Source organism: Condylostylus longicornis, unplaced genomic scaffold (assembly GCF_029603195.1).
Source record: "Condylostylus longicornis isolate FDR11 unplaced genomic scaffold, ASM2960319v2 ptg000141l, whole genome shotgun sequence".
NCBI lineage: Eukaryota > Metazoa > Arthropoda > Insecta > Diptera > Dolichopodidae > Condylostylus > Condylostylus longicornis.
This window is the reverse complement of record NW_026578109.1, coordinates 183,032-208,818: the sequence shown is the minus strand read 5'-3', so window position 1 is coordinate 208,818 and position 25,787 is coordinate 183,032. Positions and strand designations below refer to the sequence as shown.

The 25,787-nt window shown below is 32.8% G+C and overlaps 2 protein-coding genes across 4 annotated transcripts; one reads left to right on the top strand and one right to left on the bottom strand.

Annotated features, from left to right (window-relative positions):
- The first annotated feature begins 533 nt into the window (after positions 1 to 533).
- On the top strand, positions 534 to 4,911 carry LOC129615648 (protein Son-like). The gene is made up of 3 exons (XM_055530965.1): positions 534 to 756; positions 916 to 1,030; positions 4,614 to 4,911. Exons 1-3 carry the CDS (start codon positions 534 to 536, stop codon positions 4,909 to 4,911), a joined length of 636 nt encoding a protein of 211 aa, XP_055386940.1.
- A 2,371-nt stretch (positions 4,912 to 7,282) lies between these two features.
- On the bottom strand, positions 7,283 to 17,469 carry LOC129615641 (mRNA-capping enzyme). 3 transcript variants are annotated; one of them, XM_055530955.1, is made up of 9 exons: positions 17,081 to 17,466; positions 16,794 to 17,019; positions 16,240 to 16,742; positions 16,022 to 16,176; positions 15,832 to 15,967; positions 15,627 to 15,765; positions 15,294 to 15,567; positions 7,732 to 7,928; positions 7,283 to 7,674 (listed from the first exon to the last, which is right to left on the bottom strand). In XM_055530955.1, exons 1-9 carry the CDS (start codon positions 17,273 to 17,275, stop codon positions 7,559 to 7,561), a joined length of 1,941 nt encoding a protein of 646 aa, XP_055386930.1. In that variant the 5' UTR covers positions 17,276 to 17,466; the 3' UTR covers positions 7,283 to 7,558. The 3 variants fall into 3 exon arrangements, with proteins under 3 accessions (XP_055386930.1, XP_055386932.1, XP_055386931.1); XM_055530957.1 differs by lacking the exons at positions 7,283 to 7,674; positions 7,732 to 7,928 and adding an exon at positions 14,407 to 14,818 and having other exon boundaries at positions 17,081 to 17,469; XM_055530956.1 differs by lacking the exons at positions 7,283 to 7,674; positions 7,732 to 7,928 and adding an exon at positions 15,055 to 15,231 and having other exon boundaries at positions 17,081 to 17,469.
- Between the last annotated feature and the right edge of the window lie 8,318 nt (positions 17,470 to 25,787).

Below are 25,787 nucleotides of genomic sequence, written 5' to 3'. Positions count from 1 at the left end.
TTACAATATAAAAGTATTGAAAGCTCTGAGACGGTACTACAACCGTGTAAATACCGTGAATGTCTTTACGTTTAACAAGTCCCAATACTCAATTTTCTTAACGAAATATTACGAATTTTTGGCTTCGTTCCTCTTTTTTTCTTTAAATGCCACTGATCGTATCATATTTCTTATTACTTTTTTCTTTTTTTACGTATAAAAGAGTTTAATATTTTAAAAAATCTCAGCAAATTATACACATTTTTTAAAAGCTTCCTATTTAAATTCCCGGCGGATTGGGCTACGAAATATCCGCAGTAAGGTACGCTTGTGGTAAGAGTCCACTAAAATCCAAACGAAAATCCAGACGCGACGGACTCACATTGAGCGACTCTCTGGTCTGCGACTGATCCCTGAGGGACGGCAGAAATTATATGTGCTGCCTTGCACGAGGGAATTATTCTTAAAGGCTACGAGAAGAAAACTCCGAAATAAAACAAACAAATGCAATGAACAAAACACAAGGATTGAATACCCCAGGTGGTAATCCAGTAATGCTGGAAAATCCCCACCCTTCGGAGGCTGGTCTCATGGTTTCGCGGGGAGACCACTTATTGCATAATAGATCGGCGTTGATGGACCCATTTAGAAGGAGATCGGGGGTCATGCGATCACCCCCATTGGTGATTGCAGAGAAAAAGGACAAAGTTAAGGATGATAACTCTGAGAAAAAGTCTAATAAGTTTGCGGAAGACAAAAAAATGAAAACCCAAGAGGGTAACATGAAAAGGCATCTCATACAGGAGAATAAATTGGATTCTCAGGACTCGAGAATAACCGAGTTGGAGAGTCTTTGTAAGGTGCTACAAAACGAGATCTGCAAATTACAGGCAGAGAATGTAGATTTAAAAAATCAAATAAAATCTGCATCAACAGAAAAGAAAAACGAAGATGCGGAAGTTATCGTATATGAAACCGACGAGGAAGAACTGGCAAGAGAAACTGACTGGATCCTAAAACAGAATACTGCAAAGAAGCGAAAAATGGAAAAGTCTCCTGAAATAAATTCAGAGACGACAGTTAATAAAAATAATGAAACCAGCCCTAAAATGAAGGCTGAGAATCCAAAAAACCACAAGCCTCCTCCGGTTATATTGGGCAACATTAAGAACTACTCCCACATAGTTAAGATATTAAAGGAAGAAAGAATAAACGTTAGGGTCAATATGATGAATAATGACCAATTAAAAATAAATGTGGAAAATGAAAATGAATACAGATTACTAACAAAAGCTATAAATAAGGCTGGACTGGAGTGGCACACGTATGAGAATAAACTGACGAGGCCAGTTAAAATTATGGCTAGAAATCTCCATCCATCGTGTGAGCCAGAGGATATAAAAAAAAAGCTTATTAGCAAAGGCTTTAAGGATAACTTTCAGCCCAAATGTGCGAACTGCAATGAGGCACACCCTGCTAGCTATCGAGACCTACCCTAAAAAATCACCTAAACTTCGATTTAAAAAAACCCATATAAAATAAGGTCGCGCTTTGAATTTTCTCTATTAGTATTGGGACTTGTTAGATATAAAGACATTAATACCGTAATTAAATCTTTTTTAAAGCATTATTGAAGTCACGGACACTTGTTTAATAGAATTAAAAATTTTGTAACACAGTTTTCATTATATAAGTTTTTTCAAAATTTGGTTACTGTACGAATATAAGTGGAACCCACTGCCCATACTCAACTAAAAAAATATTTGTTAATATTATGTTTGTACAACCAGTATGAAATACGCATTTTTCGTATGTTTTTAAGCACATTTAACACGTTTTACTGGCGAAACTATGAGAAGTAAGAAAATTTTATAGGGTTAATTTTTAGCGCATTGAAAAAAGCAAAAAAAAAAATAACAAAAATTTTCGAGAAATTTCAAGTTTTAAAAAAAAAAAATAAAAAAAAAATAAAAATTCTGACTTTGATGAGTTCTCGAAAACAAATTAAAATCAAATTAATTGTAAGACCAAAAATAAAGAACAATCAATCGCCTGTAAAACAGTAGCCGCCGATGGTTACTCTATATCACATGGCTCCGAAGTTATAAGGATTTATTTATATGCAGGAGAAATTTGGTCGTTTTTTTTCAACAGGGTGTAGCTCGAAAACGAGTATGCCTGCATTTTCATATGCCCAATTCATATAATTTTTTGCTAGAAATTGTTCAAAGAATCATCCCTGAAATTACTTGGCCCCTTATGCGAAACACCGTATATAGTTTTGATCATTGAAATAGAAATATTGAAGGAAGAAGCATCTTGAAAAACTTTAAAGCCATTTTTCCTGGTTGCCTCTTTCTTTGTTCTGAGTATTGTCAAACTCGTAACGTGGGCGTATATTTTTTTTATACCGGGTCTCCACTAAAAAATATGTGGAATATCCGTGACTTCAACAATGCGCTTATGACGTAAATTTTACAAAGTATCAAATTCCAAAAAGCTTAGTAATTAAGTTTTTAGTTTAACGCTAGTTATTAAGTTTTGTTTCTAAAATGCACCATAAAACTGCAATGTTTTTAATGACTTGGTAACGTTTGTTAAAAACTAACATTTGCACATAACTTTAAATTGAGCTTTTAAAACAAACGTCAAAGTAATGTCTTTACATCTAACAAGTCCCAATACTCAATTTTTTTTACGAAATATTACAAAGTTTTGGCTTCATTCCTGTTTTTTCTTTAAATGCCACTGCACGTGTCATATTTCTTATTTTTTTTTTATTTTTTTTACGTAAAAGAATTTAATATTTTAAAAAATCTCAGGATATTATACACATTTTTTAAAAAGCTTCCCATTTAAACTCTATTGCATGAAGAAGAAAGAAAGGTAGGAGGAAAGAAAAAATGATAAAAAATTTCAAATTCATATTTCAGTATGGTTTCAAATGTTAATGAGGAAGGATGTATGATTTTTCATGCACATTTAGTATTTTCCAATAAGGTAAGTTGAGTAGTGTCGGCTTATAAAAATGTTAATAAAAGTAATATAGGTTGACACATTTCAACAATTTAAATTATCTCATTTCGGTTATTTATAGGTTACTTATAAAATTGTTTCAAATAATTTCAGTTAGCTTTTAAGTTATTAAAAATAAATGTGTATGTGGGATCTCTGTACAAGTTAATTCAGAAAGTGCAGTTACTATTTCGTATATTATGTTCTCTTTCTATTTAATCTAATAATTTTCATGCTTTTCTAAATTTGCCTTTGTTTAAATTTTGTTAGTAACGAATTCGGCGTGGTCAAGTAAAGTAAAGTAAACTAAATTTTTTTTAGAATTTCGAAACTTAATGCATTTAATGCACTTTATTTAATTAATTACTGAATAGTCATTTTGAAAGTTAATTATTCTTTTTAAAAAATACTTTTGCTTATTATCTTATATCTCTTGATAATCAGAATACTTTATGAATAAAATATTATAAAAATACATTTAATTATGTATATTTTATTTGAACATTTATGAAATACCCACAAAATGGTGTTAGAAGTAACCAGTCAGAAGTAGGACCATTCCGCAGTGTAAAAGGTGTCAAAGGTATGGGCATACACAAAAATTTTTCCAGAGAGAACCGAATTGTGTTAAATGTGCAGGCAGGCACTTAACATCAGATTGTAGTAAGCCAAAGAGTACTGCACCAAAGCGTTCCAATTGCTTGGAGGCCCACCGCTTTTCTTTTTTTACTGGACCTCTTTTGTTTTAGGATCCAATCTGTTTCTCTGGCGAATTCTTCCTCATCTGTTGAGTAGGCGTCCAAGATTGACTTCACCTACTTTGCTTTTGGTGTAGCGTCTTTTTCTTTATGACTACTATCATTAGACTTATTGTTTGTAATTTGCACATGTTTCTCTTTCTTTAGCTTCTCATTTTTAGCCCTCAGTTGAAGAACCTCGTTTTTCAAAACCACACAGAGCTGTTCTAGTTTGCTAATGCTTTTATGTATGTCAGCATTCTGATCATCATTTTTTTTGGCTTGAGTTTTACTCATGTTTATATCCTTATTGGTCTGTGGAGCATGAGTGTTCGGTAGTCCATCTTCTATATCTTATTCTCTTCTAAAATCCGCACATCAGATGTAGGTGGTGAACGCCGGGTTTTCGCATTTCTCCTGAACGAATCAAATGCAATAAATGGCTCTCCTCAGAATCCGTAGAGCCGACCTCCGAAGAGGGTGGATTCTCCAACGTAGTTGAATTACCACCTGGGGTAAAAACACGGCGAAGTATTTGGGAATGACTTTGGACGCAAAGCTCAGATGGAAGGAGCACATAAAGAAAAAGAGATCTCAACTTGAGGAGGAATACAGAAAGTTTGAATGGCTTTTGGGAAGGCGTTCTAAGTTGACAATAATCAAATATTTAAGCCTGTCTGGGCTTACGGTATTCAGTTATGGGGCTGCGCAGCGCAGACTTTGGTGTAATCAGTTATGGGGCTGCGCAGCAAGATAGATATTTGTCAACAAAATATAACTTAAAAACAGATTTGATTTCCCGGCTGTATCAAGCGCTTCTTAAAGAGGGTTTGAATCCACACGAAATAAGCAGAATTAATTCGGTTGATTAAAAAATGTAAGCGACGTTACCGTTTCAGAAAAGACAAAAGAGGATAAGAAAGGTAACAAAGCAAGTAAATTTTTTCACAATAAAGAAGAAAGTAAGGAAAGTGATAACGAAGGTAAAGCAAGTAATGAAAAGGAAAGGAACGAAAAGCATAAGAATAGTGAAGTCGAGAAAAGTACACATGAAATAGGTATGGCCAAACAGAATCAATTTGCCTTCAGAGACGTTAAAGATGCCCTTGAAAAATTTTCGAGAGAATCACGAAAAAAGCCGAAAATACACTTCATTCATTACTCCAGATGGACAATTTGAATTTGTGAAAGTTCCTTTCGGACTTTGCAATTCACCTTCAATTTTCCAGCGATTTATCAACACTGTTTTTAAAACTTTAATTCAAGCAAATTTAGTAATGGTATATATAGATGACCTCATAATTCCAACCCAAAACGGAGAAGAAAACATAGAAATACTTCAAAACGTACTAAACATAGCAAAATCAAATGGCCTAATATTTAAATGAGAAAAATGTGTATTTTTAAGTAAGCAAATAAAATTTCTTGGGCATGTAATCGAAAACGGTTTTATCAAACCATCGCAAGAAAAAATTAACGCAGTCAAATCATTTCCTGTTCCAAAATCTATTAAAAATGTTCAGAGTTTTCTTGGATTGACGAGTTATTTAACGAAATTCATTAAAAGTTTTGCAATTATTACTAAACCATTATCCGACCTTTTGAAGAAAAACTCAGTTTACGAATTTGAGGAAGTACAACTGACATTTTTTTACACATTAAAAGAATTACTTTGTAAAAAACCGGTTTTGAAATTATTTAATCCCGATTTGGACACTGAGCTTCACACGGATGGTTACGGCGGTATTTTCTTACAAAAGCATAACGCTGATTTTCATCCTGTATTCTATTTAAGTTTCAAAACTTCTTCGGCACAAAAGAACTACACTAGCTATGAACACGAAGTTTTAGCCATTGTAAGATGCTTGGAAAAGTTAAGACCATACTTACTAGGTTTAAAATTTACAATATACACTGATTGCAAGACTTTTCAAGCCACTATGAATAAAAAGAATATTTGCACCAGGATTGCCAGATGGGCTATAATGATGCAGGAATTTGATTGTATTGCTCTTCATAAATCAGCAACCTCAATGCGACATGTTGACGCGCTAAGAAGATGCTCGCTGTAATGAAAATTGAATCAGGTATTGTTTAAAGATTAGAAATATCTCAAAAGAATAATGAATTTTGCAAATTGATATCAACCATTCTTGAAAAGCAACAATATGGCGACTTTTTTATGAAAAATAATATTTTATAGAAGTTTTCAAATGGCTTAAATCTACTAGCAGTTCCTAAATGCTTAGAGCATGAGTTAATACATGATGTGCATAATAGAGGACACATAATTGTATTGCTTGTATTTCAGCGTCAAGAAAAAGTGGAAAACAAGAAGGTTATCTAAACCCAATAGATAAAGGACAAACACCACTAAATACATGTCATATTGATCATGCTGGCCCATTAGCAGCAACAGCTAAGAACTATAAATATCTTTTTGTAACAGATGCTTTTACCAAATTTTGTTGGATTTATGCTGTGAAGTCTACAACAACAGATGAAGTATTATAAGATGTTGAATAATTTTGCTTATCATCTTATATCTTTTGATAATCATACTAAAACTTAAACGCATTATTGAAGTTGCGGACATATTTGAGATAACAGGATGTGATAGAATTTCTAACACATTAACGCAAGCAGGGTTGCCAAACCAGTAGCAATTATCCAATAAAACTTTTTATGCAATCGGTAAAATCTCGGGTAATTTTTTTTTTTTAATTCGTTTTCAAAAATTATGTATTTTAGGGTAATCAGTCAAAATTTAAAGTTTTAAAAATTTAAAACTTTGTTTCAAAAAAATATTTTTTACAAATTTTTTATCATAATTATATTCTACAACTTTCTATTCTTATGAAAGCAAAAAACTATTTTTTAAATTTTGTTCGCAAATACTAAGGGCCTGATCGTCTAACTCACTATTTCACTCATCTTTTATTCACTTTCAACTATTCAGAATTATCCGTTTTTCTAATGGATATTTCATTTTTCCCAAAGATTACTCATTTTTCCAATTGAATTTTTGCATTTTTTCTCTTATCATCGACTAACGCCTAACTTTCAAAAACAAAGTGAATGAATTTTTTATACATTTAAAGAAAATGAGATACGCAATACCGAATAATTTTTCTTACTCGAAAATTACGTTATACAAATAAATGCAAGTTACTCACTTTCTTCTCACTTGTCGATTAAAATAGCGAGATAGACGGTTAGGCTTTAATAATTATATATTAATGTTGAGTTATGCTGTTTATCCACTTTTAATTTATTCCTTCGAAACGTTAAAAACTTTGGTATCAACATAACCACTCATACTTAACTTAATCCTGTAACTCGAGGCTTATTGTGGAATTTTGCATTTTCTATTTGGCAATTCTGAACGCGGGTGAAAGAATAAGGGTGCAAAAAATTAGTCTCAAATTTTCAGTACAAAATTTTTTTTAAGTGTTAAAAGTTTATGAAATGTGTATAAACATGTTAATACGTGCATACATATGTATGTATTTAAAAGTATTTTAAAAAGAAGGACCTTTAAAAAGTATCCATTAAATGTCAACGCATAACTTTATTTATATATATGTATATATACATACATATATGTATGTACATTTTTGTATATATTTATACATACATATTTATATATGCATATATGTACATACATATTTATGCATAAATTTATACTTAATTGATTTTTTTTTGTGTAAAATTATGCTGATTATTCATAGAAAAAAACCCTAATTAACGTTTCAATGAACTCAAACGATAAGCTCAATGTTGTCCTATATAATTATGGCTTATGTCGAAATAAATCACAAATGAGTTCAGTGACGATGCTGTGGTGGCGGCATTAAGTCGTTGTCGTCTCGGAAACGATATTTTTCTATGTATTCCAGCAAAATTTCCTTTGTAACTGGGCACGTTATACTGTTTAGTACCGCTAAAAATCGGGTTAAAATTTCACAAAATTACAAAATAAAATAAACATTTGTCTTACATTTAGCAGTGTCAAAACTATTAGGGAAAGTTTTATCTGTACGTTGTCGCATAAATTTCCATTGCTTAGTTCGAAAATCTAGTGAGCATTCAATTATTTTATTATCTAAATCTTTTAATTCCTTTGTGTATTTTATTTTACTGAAATGTCCAGTCAATCCACTAACATATAAAAGTCCCACCTTTGCACGTAATATTCTAAAAAAAATTTAATATCTAAATTTATCAATGTTTTATCTTTTATGTATAAATGTTTTTTTCTATTATGTATAAATGTTTTTTTCTTTTATGTATCAATGTTTACATTAATTTATTAAATTTAAATGTTTTTTTTTATATATTCCTGAAGTTTAAAAATTAATAAATTGAAATTAAAGACATTTTGTAGTTTCTGAATACTTTAAGGGACATAGGGGCTCAGAAGCAGAGTGGCGTAAGCCACAATGTGGGTTATGCCACTTTACTTTTGAAAAATCATAAAAATTTTACGAAAACAAAAGTACTTTTGTGAAAAATAAATAGGAAAAAGACTATTTCGAAACTGGAAACTAATATCACTGATTCTAGAAGATGTACATAACCGATTGCAGGAAAAAAAAAATTTTTTTTATTTGTGGCTTACGCCACTGTTTCTGAGACCCTCAGTTACAAAAAAAAAATCAAAAAAAAATTGTATAAGATACATAATGGAAACGCAACAAGTGACAACACGTAACTGCAATTTTTCCAAAAATATTTTTTTTAAATAACTTTTATACTCATAACCGAAATTTCTGCTTTTTTATATATCAAAAATTTTTGATATTTGGGCTAATAAATATAAAAGTGAAATCTTGTATTATACATTTTGTATATATTTTATCTCGTATACAACTCGTAATATCATATGCGAGGTTTCACTCATTTTTATTTTTGAAAATGTGATTCCCCTATTGCATTTAATAGTTGTCACAATAATATTTTGTTTAAATATTGCGTACAAATGAATGTAGATGAGTTAAGTGCTTTATAAATAATTGTATTAATTAACAATACATATATTTTGTAGTGCACATAATAATTAAAAAAAGCAATAATAATTAAAAGTTCAAAGGAGAAAAAATACATGTGAATTTAGAAATACATATGAATTTATTCGGCGATATCTTCGTAAATGTATGAAGTTATTGAAGATGTACAGTAACTATAGATTTAAATTTGTATGAAGCACAAAATAATAACTTTAATATGTTATTTAAAAATGAAAATAAGTTTTGAAAGAACAAAATCTAATAACTGTAAATGAATATGAAAAAGATAAAACATTACTTTCATGGAAATTAGCGAAAATAATGGACGTTTTTCAACATAGTGTTGCTGGAATTGAAAATGAAACTCAATTTCATTACTTAGCATACACAACGAAGCAAATTCTCTAGACTTATTTGGAGATTCACAAACTTCAAGTGGGAAGCATATAATTTAGAAACCCCAAATGATATTAAAAATTTTGAATTAGCAATAGTTTAGACTACCTTTCAAACGAAAATAATAGTTTAGTACAAAAAAGGAGAAGATGAAATCCATCAAAAAGAAAAGATTTTATAAATAAGAAGAATCGAGAAAAAGGCAAAAAATATTTAGGCCGGCAAAACTAGACCAATAAAAAACAAAGAGGACCAAGAAATGTTAAGCGCTGAATTTGTTCCGAATCATTATCAAAAAGAAATATATCGTTAATATATAATATAAAAACTAAAAATTTTCGATTCGAAAAAGTATGTTTCCGTCGAATTTTTCCCTGAAAGAAACTCAGAGAGTTATCACATGAGTAAAAAATTCAAAAAATGTTAAATTACTCTAATAACGAAAACGAAAAATCAAACAAAAACCAAGAAAAAAGAAACAATTCTACAAAAATAATAGCTCAAAACGAATATTTAAAAAATTTTTTATAAACTCAGAAAGAAACCGTACCAACAAATTATATATAGAAAAGATATTTCGAAACAATATTTGCATGCAAGAGTTAATTTCAAGAGTATGAAAAAAAATGATGAAAATTATGCGTCAACTCCCTTATTTAAAAAAACTTTTACACGAATGTTTAAAAACTGACAAGGAGAAGGCAAATGCGTTTGCGGATCATTTGGCCGTATGACAGTCAGGGCGTGTATGAAAATGAGGAATCTGCTTTAATTGCTTTTATAAATCAGGACTCTAAACTTAAAAAGGCATCGGGATTTGACCTAATAACGGCCGATATTTTGAAAAAATTACCCAAAAGTGGTATAATGATGCTTACGCGGCTAATAAATGCGTGTATAAGGTTTAATTATGTGCCTGATATTTGGAAAGTTGCAGAGATAATCATGTTGTACAAACCTGGCAAACCTAGGGCGACTTCTTATAGACCAATCTCATTGTTGCCGATGATTTCAAACTGCTAGAGAAACTTTTATTGAGAAGACTTTAGCCTATTATTGAAAGTAAAAGGTTAATCCTGAGTCATCAATTTGGTTTTCGCTGAAACCACTCAGCCATAAATCAGATTCATAGAATAACTGACCTAATAGAAAATTCACTTGAAGAAAAAACAATATGTTCTATCATATTTTTATACGTAGCCCAGGCTTTCGATAATGTTTGGCATTGTGGATTAACAAAGCAGCTCAGGCGATTTCTACCAAGGCAGTATGTTGACCTGCTCGAATCTTACCTAACTAATAGGGTATTTCGAGTTAAACAGGAAGAGGAGTACTCTCCGCTTAGGGATATCAGGTCGGGTGTACCACAGGGGAGTATATTGGGCCCGATATTATACTTGTTATATACGTTCGATATTCCTGAATCGGAAGGAGTCACAACAGCTATATTTATACAGATTTATGCTGATGATACAGCAGTTATCGCAAGAGGAAGAAATGAAAATGAATCTGCACAAAAATTACAAAAGGCCAGTGATGAGATCTCAAAATGGACTAGAGATATAAAACTTAACAAGATGAAATCAGTACACGTGAGTTTTACTATAGGAAAATTGACAATTCATTTTCGGTTCGAATAAATGGCGTCTTGATTCCGTCCGCAAACAAGGCGAAGTATTTGCGAATGACGTTGGACGCAAAGCTCAGATGGAAGGAGCCCATAAAGAAAAAGAGATCTCAACTAAAGGAGGAATACAGGAAGTTTGAATGGCTTTTGGGAAGGCGTTCTAAGTTGACAATATACAACAAAGTTTTGATATGTAATCAAATATTTAAGCCTGTCTTAAGGTATTCAGTTATGGGGCTGCGCTGCGCAGACTCATATCCAATCTATTCAAAAATTTCAAAATAGGATATTACGGGACATTGTAAACGCCCCTTGGTATGTCCGCAATGCCGATATACACAGGGATCTCACGATCCTTGGTGTCACAGACGAAATTAAAAAACGAGCAGCCAATCATAAAATGCGTTTAACCAATCATGTCAACATCGAGGCGGCTCGATTGGTTGACAATCAAAACTTTGTTAGGAGACTAAAACGTACGAGACCTCTCGAGTTAGTTTGATGTTTTTTATCTGGAACAATGAGTACTTAGTACGCTATTATGCAAGATCAAAAGCTTGTAAATAATCAAAAAGCTTAGAGCAAAATTAATGGTTAGTCGTTTCCGACTAGTTTTATAGTTTATTTTGAGGAGGGTGTTTTTTAGTGGATTAAAGTTCCACATTACTGCTTTTCGTTTGGCAGTGCCTTTGGAGATTTGTCACCCTTCGTCTCGGTAAACAAAAAAAAAAACGAATGTTTAAGGATATGAATTTAGGATTTTCCATGCGCAAAAAGACAGGTGTGATATATGATACACATATTAAGAAAAACTTAAGCTATGGCAGAAAAATAACCTGATAAAATCCGAGGGGAAAAATGAGAATGCACATAAAAGTAATTATATATACACCACAAGGAATTCAAGTAAAAACATCTTTTAAAAATTAAACAGAAGGAGAATGGATCGATTTAAAACTAACTCGAACTAAATTTAGCGTTACTTAATTTAAATATTTTTGAAGTTTTGCACAATAACCCACTTAATATTAAAAATTAAATTAATATTTTTCTGTTTTATTATTTTGTTTTCTTGATTATTTATCATTTTTTGTTTTGTTGTTACTTAAGTTATAAATTACTCATTGAAATATAAGTTGAATTGATACAACTTTTAAATAAATAATCGTTATTTGTTAATAATAATTATTTATTAAAAAATACATAAATCATTAATATATTTTTCTATATAAGCAAATCAGATCAAAAAATTAAGTAAACCTAAATTCGTCTCTAAAACAAGGTCTTAATGATAACTCTATGTTGTATAGTTCTGCAGTTATAAGCGTTTATTTAAATGTAGGAAAAGTCCGGCACCCTTTTATCAACAGGCTTTTATTGAAAGCAACAAAAGTAAAACCTCGGTAATGAAAAAAGTCCGTTACATCAGATCCCGATTGAATTCTGAAAACCAAAAGCAAATCATGAAACCAAAAAAAATTGCTCAACTTAAAAAACTAAACCTCCGCCGGTAATAGTCAGTAATATAACTAATTGCACGCATTTAATAACGATACTCAAAGATGAAAGTATCGAAATGAAGGTAAGCATGATGAATAACGATCAACTAAATATAAATGTTGAAAATTAAAATGAATATAGACAATCGACTAAACTGTTAATAGGTCCAAATTTCAATGGCATACTTATGAAAATAAATTGACAAGGCCAATTAAAGTTATGGTCAGAAGCCTACATCTATCATGTGAGCCATAAGATATTAAGGGTGAACTTATCCAAAATGGATTCAAATCCGTAGATGTAATAAATAAAAAAAATTAAATTTAAAAAACTAAAGATATTGACAATGATGCAATGCAAAAACCAAAAAAAAGTTTACATTACTATAATGCAAATGATGCTACTGTCATGATATATAAAATTGCCGAAATCTCAGTGGAGATTAACTATTATGGAGAATAGATACTGACGTATATCCAGCAACCCCAAAGCGATTTCTGAAAGATGTAAGTAAATAACATACGAATTGAAAGTTTTTTCTAGCTAAAAATATCGATGTCTGAAACACATTTAGAGAAGGATTTGGATGTACTGGGTTATAGATGGCAACTGCGTTATAGATATAGGGCAACTCATCCTGGCAAATCCTGGAATCATATTGCAAGGTGACTATAATGCTATACATGTGCATTGGCATATTAATCTTTAGTAAGAAAAAGGTTAACGAACCGAACGGGGCTACTTTACTCAAAATCATGGATTGGGTAGACTTCAAACATAATGTTATTACAAATATAAATCTAAATGCTGAACTGCAGACAAGAAATTAATTAGATTCTGAAGTGGAGATTTTTATTCAGTTGATACAGAGGCCGCCTGGAAAAATACAATATTGTTTGAATTCAAACCTTTATCAAGTAATTATCTTATGTCTATAACTGATTTAATTGTACAAAAACAAGAACTAGACGTAAAAGGCAAAAGTCGCATCATCCAAGCTATAAAACGACTGTGAATAGACTTTCTCAAATACTTAAAAGAAAAATAAAAAATTTAATTCAGTATCATACGAAGATCATATAAACGGCTTATCAACAACTAAAGAAACCAATTATTCGTTGTGGAAGGCAACAAAGAGTACTAAGAAACCGATAAAGCGAATCCCTTCACTGAAAAAAAAAAACGATGGATCATCAGCAAATAGCCGAACTATTTGCTGATCACTTCAAAGAAATTTTTCAACCAAATGAACAGAAACTTCAGTGTTTGTTTAGTAGAAGATTTTGTTATGGATGAAAGCAAAAAAAAAAATTGCCAAGAAATTTTCCAAGCAATAAAGTCGCTTAAGTCACATAGGACCCTAAATTTTGATCTTATTACTGTTGAGATATTAAGGGATTTGCCGAGAAAGGCATTGACATTTTTGAAAAAAGTGATAAATGCGACAGTGAACCTAAAAATGTTCTAAGAGCCTGGAAAGTAGCGGAAGTTATTATGATAGGGAAACCGGAAAAACCCTTGAATGGCGCCAAGCCATATAGACCGATTTCGCCGACTTTTTGAAAAATTGTTGTTAACAAGGCGATGTTGATGCCGATAGCAGAGTGAGAAATTGATTCCACACCTCAGTTTGGTTTTAGGACAAAGCATGCAACAATTGACCAAGTACACACAATAACAAATATTGCGGAAAAGGCGTTAGAAGAAAGCCAAAAATGTTCGACAATATTTCTAGATGTAGCCCAGGTTTTTGATAAGGTTTGACACAACGCTTTAATATTTAAACTTAAGAAACTGATATCCTTGCAATTAGTGGAGATACTTGAATCATATTTACCTGACAGGCTTTTTAACGCGACGAGGAGTACTCCACGTTTAGCGAAATTGGGCCTAGTGTGTCTCAGACCAGTGTTCTGTGTCCTATATTATAAGTGCTTTATACAAGCTATTTCTCAGATTTTTAGTAAACCCACCACATTTGAATTCGAATGATGTTAAAGTATCAATTCAAAACACATCGAAATACCTACGTATGACTTTGAATTTCAAGCTCAGTTGGAAAGAATATGTAAAGAAAAGAATAGAAGTAGAAAATAAATATAAAGAAAACTATTAGCTCCTAGATCCTCATTGCACCAATCTAGACCTATGGGTAGGTCTAGATTGGTAAAATACTATTAGGTGTTGATACATAGCGAAATGATAAAACCTATGTGCACGAATGGCTTGTAGATATGGGGTCATGCCAAGCAAACACACATTAAACAAATACAAAATTTCCTGAACAAGGTTCTTCATAATATGGTGGGTGCTCTCTAGTATGTGCGCAATAGTAACATTCATAGGAATTTGAGCGTCCCCAAGTGTGACAGCACTTCCGTTCCTTTCATCCCGGAATATAGACACAAAAACATGATAGAGCAAAACTAATGGCTAGTCAGTTTGACTGATTTTGGGAGTTTATGACAATCCAGGTGCGCTTTAGGTTGTTACTATTGATACTTCTGATGACAGTTTGGGTCCGCCTATCTTTGTCTTTCGATGATTTCTAACACCTGTATTAAAAAAAGGAAAAACAAAATAATTTGAAACATCGTGTTAGGCGATGCTACATCTCCAAAACTCAGTATATGTATACATGTATGTATTTCTTGAACTCGTTTGTTTCGCTTACCCATTTATCATATACATATGTTGCAAATGAAGTAAAATAGTCAAATTTTTTTACGCACGTTATATTTTGCAAATATTTTTAAGTACATATCGCGTTCGAATAAAAAAAGATTCGATAAAAAAGTCGATAATAGGAAAATCGATTTTATTTCATTTAGAACATAATAAAAAAAAACGAATTACAAAAGAATATTTAGATTTTCATTAATAAAACACGTAAAACTAAGTGCAAATTTGAAGCAGTTTTTAAAATTTTTCTGAATTTCAAATTTTATGAGAGTTCTGAACTTCGATTCTACATAATGATATTAAACAAATGAGTTTAAATATTCTTTCATGTTAATATTATGTACTTACCCTTCACCTGATTCGTTTACAATTCGGAGCAAAAAATCAATAGAATTCATATTTAAAGGCTTCCACTTAAGTACTTCTTTAGATTGTCCAGCTGTATACTGATCGGCAGAAGGTTGGAATATTAATCCATCAGGTTCATGACACAATTTTGCAGCAAATTTTTCACTTAACAAGTATCCGGCTGTTGTAATGTCCCAAAATTCTTTATCTCGCAAACCAAATGGTTCTGTACTTCTGTTCGCTAAACCGTGATAGAAAGCTTTGTGTCTAGGAGCTAATGTTAATAATGTTAATAATTTAGGGTAAATATCAATTATTTTATATTAGCTTTACCAATTATTTCTTCTTTTATACAACGCACTCGATCAGGGTGGAAGGCAGAACTGCCAATATCTTCATTTTCAAATTTGATAATATCATAAACCAAATAGCGGGGTATAAAATCATTGTCCACTTTATCAATCACCATTTCCTAATATTAAACCGAAAATATGAAAGTAATTATAAGAAAAAAAAAATTGTGAGTTCTTATACATACACCATCTAACAATGTGTTTGTTAAATGCTCATTTAAATTATTTTTCCGCGGAAATGTGAGCTTATCAACTTGAAAGCAAGAGTTATTTCGGTCGAAAAAGTAAATTTCATCTCTAGCATTTATTAACATCATGTATCTAAATTTTGAAATAAAATTGTTTAAAATCATACACAGCAAAACACATTTTTACCTCGTTCCGTCTGCTTTCCAAGAAACTTTGTACGGTTTCAAATGTAAAAAATTAATATTTTCCATATCCATTGACACCGGCTGTGAACCCGGGAACCCCGACCCTTGCCAACCGCACATATCTTGCACTTTTCGCTGTAGTTCACTTAACTTGGGCTAAAAAATTTAAGAACTATTAAATTTTGTTTAAATTAATTAATTATATATCGCAGAGAAAACCTGCTCTAAGATTAAAGTCACACCACTGACGCCAGACATAAATTTGGCATCCCTCTTTACTTGTTCTCGCTTTCTTTTCTTTTTTAAAGGTTTCTGTTCAGTATTTGTAGAATCTCCTTTATTTTCAACAGCGAGATTTTCAGAAACAAGGTGACCATTTCCGATAATTTCATCATCTTCGTCTAGACATTTACTAGTACTAGGTAAATTTGGCAGAGAAAATGCAGTAGCATGATTTCTTTTGTTCGACTCTTCATAATTCATGCGAGTAGTATAATTACATTGTACTTTATCGTTTGATACATTAACATCTTCATGTTCGAAGCACCAGCTAGGAGTTTCTGGCGCAGGTGGTGTATCGACTTCGTCATCATATCTTCTATATAGTTCACGAATGTAGTCTTCTTTGTATATACCAGGAGGTCTGGCCTGGGCAAATACACTTAGTGCTGCATCAACTGGGCAATCTAACCTCTCCACCATATATGACACAATAAGAAATCCTAAAAGTACTCATTTCAATAATAATTTAAAAATTTAAGATTCAAAAATACCAGTTCTATTAAATCCATGCGTGCAGTGGACGCCAATTACATCAAAAGGACGATCATTAATGAAATCATCTACAATTTGTATAAAAGAAGTAGTTTGCTCTTTCGATGGTGTTTCATTATGCCCACGGCATTTTAATTTAACGTATTTTGCCCCCTTATTTTCTATAACTTCTTTATCATAATAACGTTTGGTATTCGTTAAATCTATCCAAAGACCAAGTTTCAGCTAAGATTAACAAGAAAACAGATAACTCTTAATTTATAATTTTTTAGAGAAATATTATTACATTTATAGTTTTTGTGTAACCAAAAATCATTTCCGGAGTAAAAACATATTGTATTGGAACTTTTTCCTTAAATTTTGAAGAAAGTGGTGTTTTAAAAGCTAAAAACTTTTCAGCTATAACTGATTCCGACTTGCGTGGACACTTCAACCAACGATTAGGAATAGGTCCAGGATCCGTTTCATTATAATTTGACATTTTCACTCTATTTTTTTCCTTTTTTTGATACAATTAAGAACATTAATGTACTTATACTTTTTTAAACCAATTTAATTAGAAAAGAAGAAAGTTAACACCAACTAAATTACACTGTTGTCAAAATTAGAATTGGTTATTTAGAATTTTTTCTAGCCAAATATCACTACATGTTGAATGTTCTTACACTGGGTACGCAGTAACATGAATGCGTTATTGTATTTAACGCATTGCGGAAATTCCGCAATGCGGAAAGCTAGGAATTGGAAGTTCGAACACGGTACTGTTCTCGGATTGCGAATTAGATAAATATACTTATCAAAATATGACACCAATTCCCGGTTCTTTCATGATGTACCAAAATGACTCTAAACCTTTTTTCTCTTGGCTCTCGAAAAATTAAATCTCCAAGCATCGCTACTTTTCAAATGTAAAAAGATGCAGTTAGCTTGTATTTTTTTTTTGTATGTTTTTATTATGTACATACAACAAATGAAATGCGTTGTGTAAAAATATATGTATGTCTTGTGCTAAAAAACTATATAACATTTAGTCCTACCATCAATTTCACTCGTAGAATTTTACGTAGTATGGACTTAGCTCTGACGTAGAAATTTGAGTCATCACCTTCGTTGAGATAGAAAATTGAAAAAACTTTAAGAAGTGAAAAAAATGACGTATCTTCTCACAAAAAAAAAATCTGATTCCAAAAAAAAAGTGATTGAGACGCAAAAGTTGATAAAACTTTGGAAAACTTTATAAAATACTTAATAAATGTCAAATTTCCAAATATTCATCAAACATAAACAGTACATACATAAGAACAACTTATGCTTTGATTACTAAAACCAAAGTATATCTACTAATAAATAGTTCGACTCTCCGTTTACACCACACTAATGCAATTCCTCACCAACATTTGTATACAAAAAATTCCCTTAGTTAAAAGAGTTCTTATTTTCATTTTTATACATAAGAATTTTTGGAAGAGGGAAAAAGTACGCAATGTCAACCTGTGATGTTAACCTGTTTTTTTATAATGTATTTTATATTTTTTTTATAATGTAAGAAAGGCGACACTTTATTATTTGCTCGTATATAAAGTATAGGGAAAGATGTTAAGAATTTTTGTAATTCATTCCAGTACAAGGTGGAAAAAAATGTGTATTATATTATAAAAGCGAAGAAAAAAAAAGTGTTTAAAAAAATTATTGTAATTTATATAATATAATTTTTAAAAATAATAAAAATAAATTTTGAAAGAACGTACAATATTAAAAAAAAATTTAAATAGTTGTGAAAAAAACTATACTTTTTTTATAAAAATGGGTTAACATTATTTGAAGTGTTTGGGATGAAAAAAATTTTATGTTTATTTCAATCTTAATAAATTTAGAACATATTTCCCATGAATCGGTAATAATTATATTTCATAAAGTATTAATCAGTATGCATATTTATTATAAATTACTTTATTATAAATTCTTTATAAATTACTTTATTTCTATGTCACTACCTGATACTGTGTAGTGTGTATAAAAAGTAAAGTTTTTTTTTCATCGAAGAAAGGAGGAAAGCATGAATGCTACCAACATGCCATTCCCTGGCAACCCATAGTTAGTTATGTGTTTTACCACAAAAACCTCCTCCTTATATTCTGGTAGCAGTCCCATTAGACCAACCATCAAATTTTCTTTAATATAGATTGAAGAAGATTCAACGCTCCCAAATTTGGTGAAGCGAATTTTGCGCTTAATTAGAAGGCAAAGTCCTCTTTATCCTCCTGGGAGAATCCCAAATAACAAGGCCTCTAGTGAAGTTCCAGGACACAGCCAAATGCACGTTGGGATAGCTGATAGCCGATTCCCAAACCAGTGGCGGATGACATGCACTGCAGGTCGTCCTCAACGTCATCAGCTCATCTTACTTCAAATATACTTGGCTTTCATTCGTTAGAGTTTATTTAATCAATATGTGGTCGTGTATGTGTTCATTTGCCTTTGATAGTGAACTTACATAGAGAATGGTGAGACCATTAGTTATCACTTTTGGTTCTGCATATTAGATTGCTTCGATTTCATTAGAATATGGTAACGTGCTAACTTCTCTCAATATGTTAAGAATTTCGCCGCTACTAAGTAAATTTGTACTCACAATCTTCTTTTTCGCAAACTCTATAGCGAGAATGATAAACGAAAGCGTTAATTGCCTCTTTGATTATTACAAGGTTATTAAATACCACCTGTTCGAATCTGTGATCGCTGATCGAATCCGATTGCTTTAGTATCTGATAGACCTTCACGATCTTCCAGCTGCTCTAAATTTAGTCATGTAGTTCATTATTTAGTCAACTTGATATTGTAGCTGCCATTTGATAGCAGTCGATTTTAATTTATAAGATTTCGTTACTAATATCAACTCTTGTAAGATTTCGTCGTATTTTCTTCGGTTTATAGAGTGGATCAAGTTAAAAGTTCCATTCAGTATGCAAGCTTCTTCTAATTTAGGCGTTGCTGTCGTGTCTGTCACCTCAAATATTTTCAGTGAAGAAGAATTTTGTTTAGGGAAGTTTTCTATTTTCTATATGGGATTTATGAATCCGCTTTTCCGATATTATGCTGATAGTAGTTTTGTTATTATTTAACAATGATTGGTCTTCATAGATGGGTTTGTGTTTGGATTTAATCTGTTTGTCCTTCAGATAGACAACCAACCCTTACTTATAGTCATTAGGTTTAGTTATTTTTGATTTTCCCGATTTAGTTTTATCTACCTAAACCGTTGAATTTGTTGTGTCAGATTATTATGCACCTTTTTTCCGACATTAATTAAATTCTGATAATTTACAGAAGAATTTAAAGAATTTGGAAAATTCGTCTATGCACGTAATGTATGTGTCACCTTGTATTTTCATTGTGTCAAAATGAAGTATCTGAGTAGAACATTTAGGAATAGGCATGTGTTGAGCACGGTGAGGATGTCTAATTTTTATTACAGTTGTAAATTTCACACAATTTGATATATTCCTTGATGAGTCTATTCATGCATGGGAAATAGTTCATCTCCATTATCTGCTCCCAGTTCTCCGTCGAACTTCGGTGTGGTTTTTTATGTTCCTTTTTAATGGTGTTAAGCTGTCCACCATTCGCGACGTCTTCTACCATCCTTTGGGTGATTTTAAATTTAAAATTGCTGAAGCATTCCCTGGAAACTTCATTGAGCATACTCAGGTATTCTTCTGGAATTTTTATCCCGTTTATGACAGTAGGATTGAGTCTTTGCTTTAGGGGAGTTGTGAGTTCTTGGCATATTATATTTGGCATTCCGATAACAAATCTACGAATCCGGAATGAGGCTCCTCGTAGATTGTGATGTCTTTCCTATATTTGATGATTATTTGCGTTTTGAAGACATTGATCGGGGCTTTGCAATGCCGAATGAAATCGCAAGTTTCCAAGCGCCAATAGGATGGCTAGCATTTCCTTCTCATTGCCAGCATAGCCCTCCTCTGTCTTGTTTAGTGATCTTCAGATATATCCAATAGACCTATTAGTAAAATCGCTAAATGCCTTAAGTTTTAAATCACTCAGCTGAATTTCTATCTTTTTGGGCTGATTGGCTTTTACTTGCGCATTGACATCTCTTGTTAAATTGGTAAGAGATTTTGCAATTTTGGCAAAGTCTTTATAAGCCTCCTGTAATAAGATGTTGGTTCCAGGAAACATCTTAATTCGTTTAGATTTGTTGGTAGTTTAATATTTCGAATGGCTTCGACCTTTTCGGCATCTGGTTTTATTCTCTGAATGATAATCAGATGGCTAAGAAATTCCACTTCTGTCTTGAAGAAATGAGTTTTATCCAAGTTTACTTAGAAGTTTGCTTTTTACAAGGTCGAAAGCATCTCTTCGATATTTGGCAGATGATCTTCCTTAGTTCTTTCGAACATTTTTACGTCATCAATGTAGACGAAGCTGCGCATGCCTATGACTTTTTTCAGCACGTCGTCGTTCATTCGTTTAAAAATACCAGGTGCGTTCCGCAGCACAAGCGGAGGTCTAGTTAATTGGTATTTCCCGTTCATAGTTAAAGTACACGCTGTTTTTGGTATGTTTTTTTCTGCCATTTTGATTTTATGAAATCCGGAGATGAAGTGAATAGTTGTGAAGAATTTAGCTTTTGCCAAGCTTTGAAACGTGTTGGAGATGTCAGGGAACGAGGAACTATCAGGTATAGTTACACCGTTAAGTCTCTTGAAATCGATTGCAATTCTATATTTTTTGGTATCTGATGAATCGGGTTTCTTCGCGATTTTCCAAATAGGTGAGTTGAACGAACTTCTTGAGAGACGGATAACGCTATCCTCTAGCGGATTTTTTATTTGAACATCTACTTTCTTCCTCACATTGGCTAGATATAAGTATGATTTAATGCACATTAGTTCGTCCGTATTGGTTTTTATTTCAGCTTCGACTTGAATATCTATGATCTCGCAATCATTAATTGTTCCAAATACCTTACTATGGTTATTGAGGATTGTTGAGGAAATACCTTACTATGGTTTTAAGGTCTTCCAGTATGTGATCAGTCGGTGCATGATATTGTGGTGGTTGCTATTGGTGTGGATATTTATGATGTGGTTAAAATTAGTGTGAGGGACTGCTCTTCGGTTTGTGTATTTTATTAATGTGTACAGACATCCTCTTAATGTTGCTGTTTTGGTGAATTTATATATTTCTGAGGTTCAAATTCTGGATCTCCAAGCAAAATGCATATGCCTTCGGTAATGTTTGACTCTGTATCATTAGCATCTTAGTATCCGAGAGTACAGACGTCCCTCTTGTCTGCGTGGTGCATCGAAAGGCCTTCCTTAATTGTTAGCCAATCCTCATCGTAAATCCTATATGATATTAACGCTAGATCAGCCTTTTCTATGATTTTCTGCCTGATTCGATTCAAAACAATTCGGTATATTGGATTGACTAGACCATCTCATAGTCACGCAAAATACTTTCTTCAGAATACACCCAAGATATATATTGTACCGGGTCACCTTCAAAGCATTGAAGCTCCTTGATCTTGTCAGGAAATCTACTTATTTTCTTCATTCCGTCTACTGTTTTAGATACTGTTAAGCTTTTTTGATCTTCCAGTTGACCTCTGGTGGCTCTGGCGACCTTCCAGTTCACTCCTGGTGATTCTTCTAGTTTTGCGATTTGTCTTTCGAAGAGTTTCCGCTGTTCAATATGTCTGTTTACCAGTTAAGTTACATATAGCTGTCCCCGGTTCAGAGAAGTTACCAGTGGAAAAAAAGATTACTTAGCTCAGGACTTAGGCATGGGCTCAAGGGATGCAAGGGGTTACTCCAAAGGAAGTTTGAAGAAAAACAACAGAAGGTTATAAAAAAAAGAAAACCTGAAGAAAGCAAAAAAAGTGAAACCTCTGAAAGAAATGTAAAGTCTGTTATTTCTATTGGATTCTTGGAACTAAAAGAAACTAATAGAAGGAAAAAGCTACGAGTTCACCATCAAGACGCGATGGACTCACAATGAGCGGCCCTCTCGTCTGCGACTGATCCCTGAGGGACGGAAGAAATTGTGAATGCTGCCTTGCACTAGGGAATTATTCTCAAAGGCTAGGAGAAGAAATTTCCGAAATAAAACAAAACAAATGCAATGAACAAAACACAAGGTTTGTATACCCCAGGTAATAGTCCAGTAATGCTGGAGAATCCACACTGTTCGGAGGCTGGTCTCATGGATTTTGGGCGAGACTACTTGCCGCGGAAAATGACAGAGTTAAGGAAGATAGCTCTGAGAAAAAGTCTAATAAGTTTGCAGAAGACAAAAAAATGAAATCCCAAGGGGGTTGCATGAGAAGACATCTTATACAGGAGAGTAAACTGGATACTCAGTACTCGAGAATAACCGAGTTAGAGAGTCTTTGTAAGGTGCTACAAAACAAGATCTGCAAATTACAGGCAGAGGATGTAGATTTAAAAAATCAAATAAAATGTGCATCAACAGAAAAGGAGAACAAAGATGCGGAAGTTATTGTATATGAAACTGAAAACAGAATAATGCAAAGAAGCATTAAAAAAAATAGGAACAAAAATAATGAAACTAGCTCTAAAATGAAGACTGAAAATCCAAAGAAGAACAAGCCTCCTCCACATAGTTAAGATATTAAAAGAAGAAAAAATAAACGTTGGGGTCAACATGATGAATAATGACCAATTAACAATAAATATGGAGAATGAAAATGAATGCAGATTGCTAACAAAAGCTATAAATAAGCTATAATAAGGCATTGTCGTCTACACGAGAGCAGCTACGGAGATGGCAGGAGCACTTCGAGCAGTCGTAACATCAGAATGGACGTGAACCCGCCAAGTAAGAGATATATTATTGATGCAATACATAGACTCAAAAATAGGTGAAGGTGAAGGTGGTATCCCGGCAGAACTACTGAAAGCCAACCCAAATAGAACAGCCGAAATAATGCGGCCAATAATAAATAAGATCTGGAATACAGAAGAAATAGAATGCAGTTGGAAAAAAGGCATCATAGTAAAATTACCAAAAAAGGGGGACCTAACAGAATTCAAGAACTGTCAAAGTACTCGCGCTTATAATACGCGTTTCAGAAGAGGCCGTGGTTGTATGAACCTGTCTAATACGCCGCAAATCATAACTGAACAATTAGTCGAACGGGTTTCGCCACCGTACATCATTTACGTGGACTTTGAAAGGGCCTTCAATACAATCAACAGAAAAGCAATTTGGCACTCCTTAGTAAGTAAAGGCATACCACAAAAAATAATCAACATACTAAGAGCGCTATATGAAGATACAGAGCTAAGAGTGCTTCACCAGGGTTAGCTAAACAACACGATAAAACTAAAAGCCGGAATCAAGCAGAGATCCCCCCTATCCCTACTCCTGATCAACGTAGTACTATACGAGGTTATAAGTGCTAGAGGTACTGCCAGAGATATAAGGTGGACGCTCATAAGTAGACTAAAAAGCCTAGAATATGCAGATGGCATACCCTCACTTGCCCACACGCACCATGATATGCAAGAAAAGATATCAGAACTAGAACAGGGTTCCTCAAGATTCGGTCTCCGGATAAACAAACACAAAATAAAAAGCATGAGAATTAACGCCAGAAGCAATACCCTCCTAAATGCAAGAAACACAGAAATAGAGGATGTCTCGGAGTTCTGCTACCTTTATGGTATAGTTATTACAGATGGAGGTGCTGAAGGGCAATATGGAGAATCGAATTACACTGGCAAGAATGGTATTTGGGAGACTGTGGCCTGCCTGGAAATTACGCCACTTAGCTAGGGGCGCAAAAATCAGAATATTTAACCCACGCGTAAAATCGGTGCTCCTATATGGAAGTGAAACCTGGCTAATAAAGAAAAACTGCACAAACAAAATAAAGTCCTTCATAAATAAGTGCCTTAGATCAATCTGTAGAATATTTTGGCCGAGAAAATTCAAGAACTCAAACCTTCGGGAATTAACGGGATAGGAACTCATAGACCTTCAAATCAAGAGGAGAAAATAGAAATGGAATGGTAACACGATGAGAAGAGAAGAATTCTAGCAGCAGTTAGTCCATCCCAGCAGTTAGCCAAGTGCAATACTAATAAAACAAAGTATAGAACGTAATGAAGAATCCAAGATAGAAACAGCTGAAATTCAACTTATTTCTATAAAAATTAAATCTACTAAACAGGACTTTAGGGTTGGTGCTGTATACTGTCCACCAAATTGCAGCATTAAGAGAAGTACTTTGAAGGATTTGCTATACAAACATGGACATAGATATCTAATAGGAGGTGATTGTAATGTCAAACATACGGATTGGGGCTCTAGAATCACCTCAACTAAAGGACGAGTGCTAAAAAAAGCTATTCAAGAACTAAGTTGTTGCTATCACTCCACTGGTACTCCTACTTATTGGCCTACTGACACTAACAAGATTCCTGATGCTATTGAGTTTTTTATAATCCACAAAAAACACCCTCCTCAAAATAAACTATAAAACTAGTCGGAAAAGACTAACCATTAATTTTGCTCTAAGCTTTTTGAGTATTCAATATTTAAGCCCAGACAGGCTTAAATATTTGATTACATATCAAAACTTTTATGTATATTGCCAACTTAGAACGCCTTCCCAAAAGCCATTCAAACTTCCTGTATTCCTCCTTTAGTTGAGATCTTTTCTTTACGGGCTCCTTCCATCTTAGCTTCGCGTACAACGTCATTCCAAAATACTTCGCCGTGTTTGCGGACGGAATCAAGACGCCATTTATTCGAACCGAAAATGAATTGTCAATTCTCCTATTAGTGAAACTTACGTGTACTGCTTTCACCCCGTTAAGTTTTATAGTATATTTATATTTATATTTTTTTATTTTTTTATTTTTTTTTTTTACGCTTTCTAGTCCATTTTGAGATCTCATCATTGGCCCTTTGCAATTTTTGTGTAGATTCATTTTCAT

Bases quoted from the DNA above. Each gene is read 5' to 3' on its own strand.
- LOC129615641 (XM_055530955.1), bottom strand. From the start codon at position 17,275: ATGTCAAATTATAATGAAACGGATCCTGGACCTATTCCTAATCGTTGG. The intron at 17,020-17,080 runs GTAATAATATTT...TGTTAATCTTAG, and splicing joins GTTACACAAAAACTATAAAT to CTGAAACTTGGTCTTTGGAT. The intron at 16,177-16,239 runs GTTTTCTCTGCG...TAAATTTTTTAG, and splicing joins TGACTTTAATCTTAGAGCAG to CCCAAGTTAAGTGAACTACA.
- LOC129615648 (XM_055530965.1), top strand. From the start codon at position 534: ATGCTGGAAAATCCCCACCCTTCGGAGGCTGGTCTCATGGTTTCGCGG. The intron at 757-915 runs GTAACATGAAAA...CTGCATCAACAG, and splicing joins AAAAATGAAAACCCAAGAGG to AAAAGAAAAACGAAGATGCG. The intron at 1,031-4,613 runs GTCTCCTGAAAT...AAAAAATGTAAG, and splicing joins AAGAAGCGAAAAATGGAAAA to CGACGTTACCGTTTCAGAAA.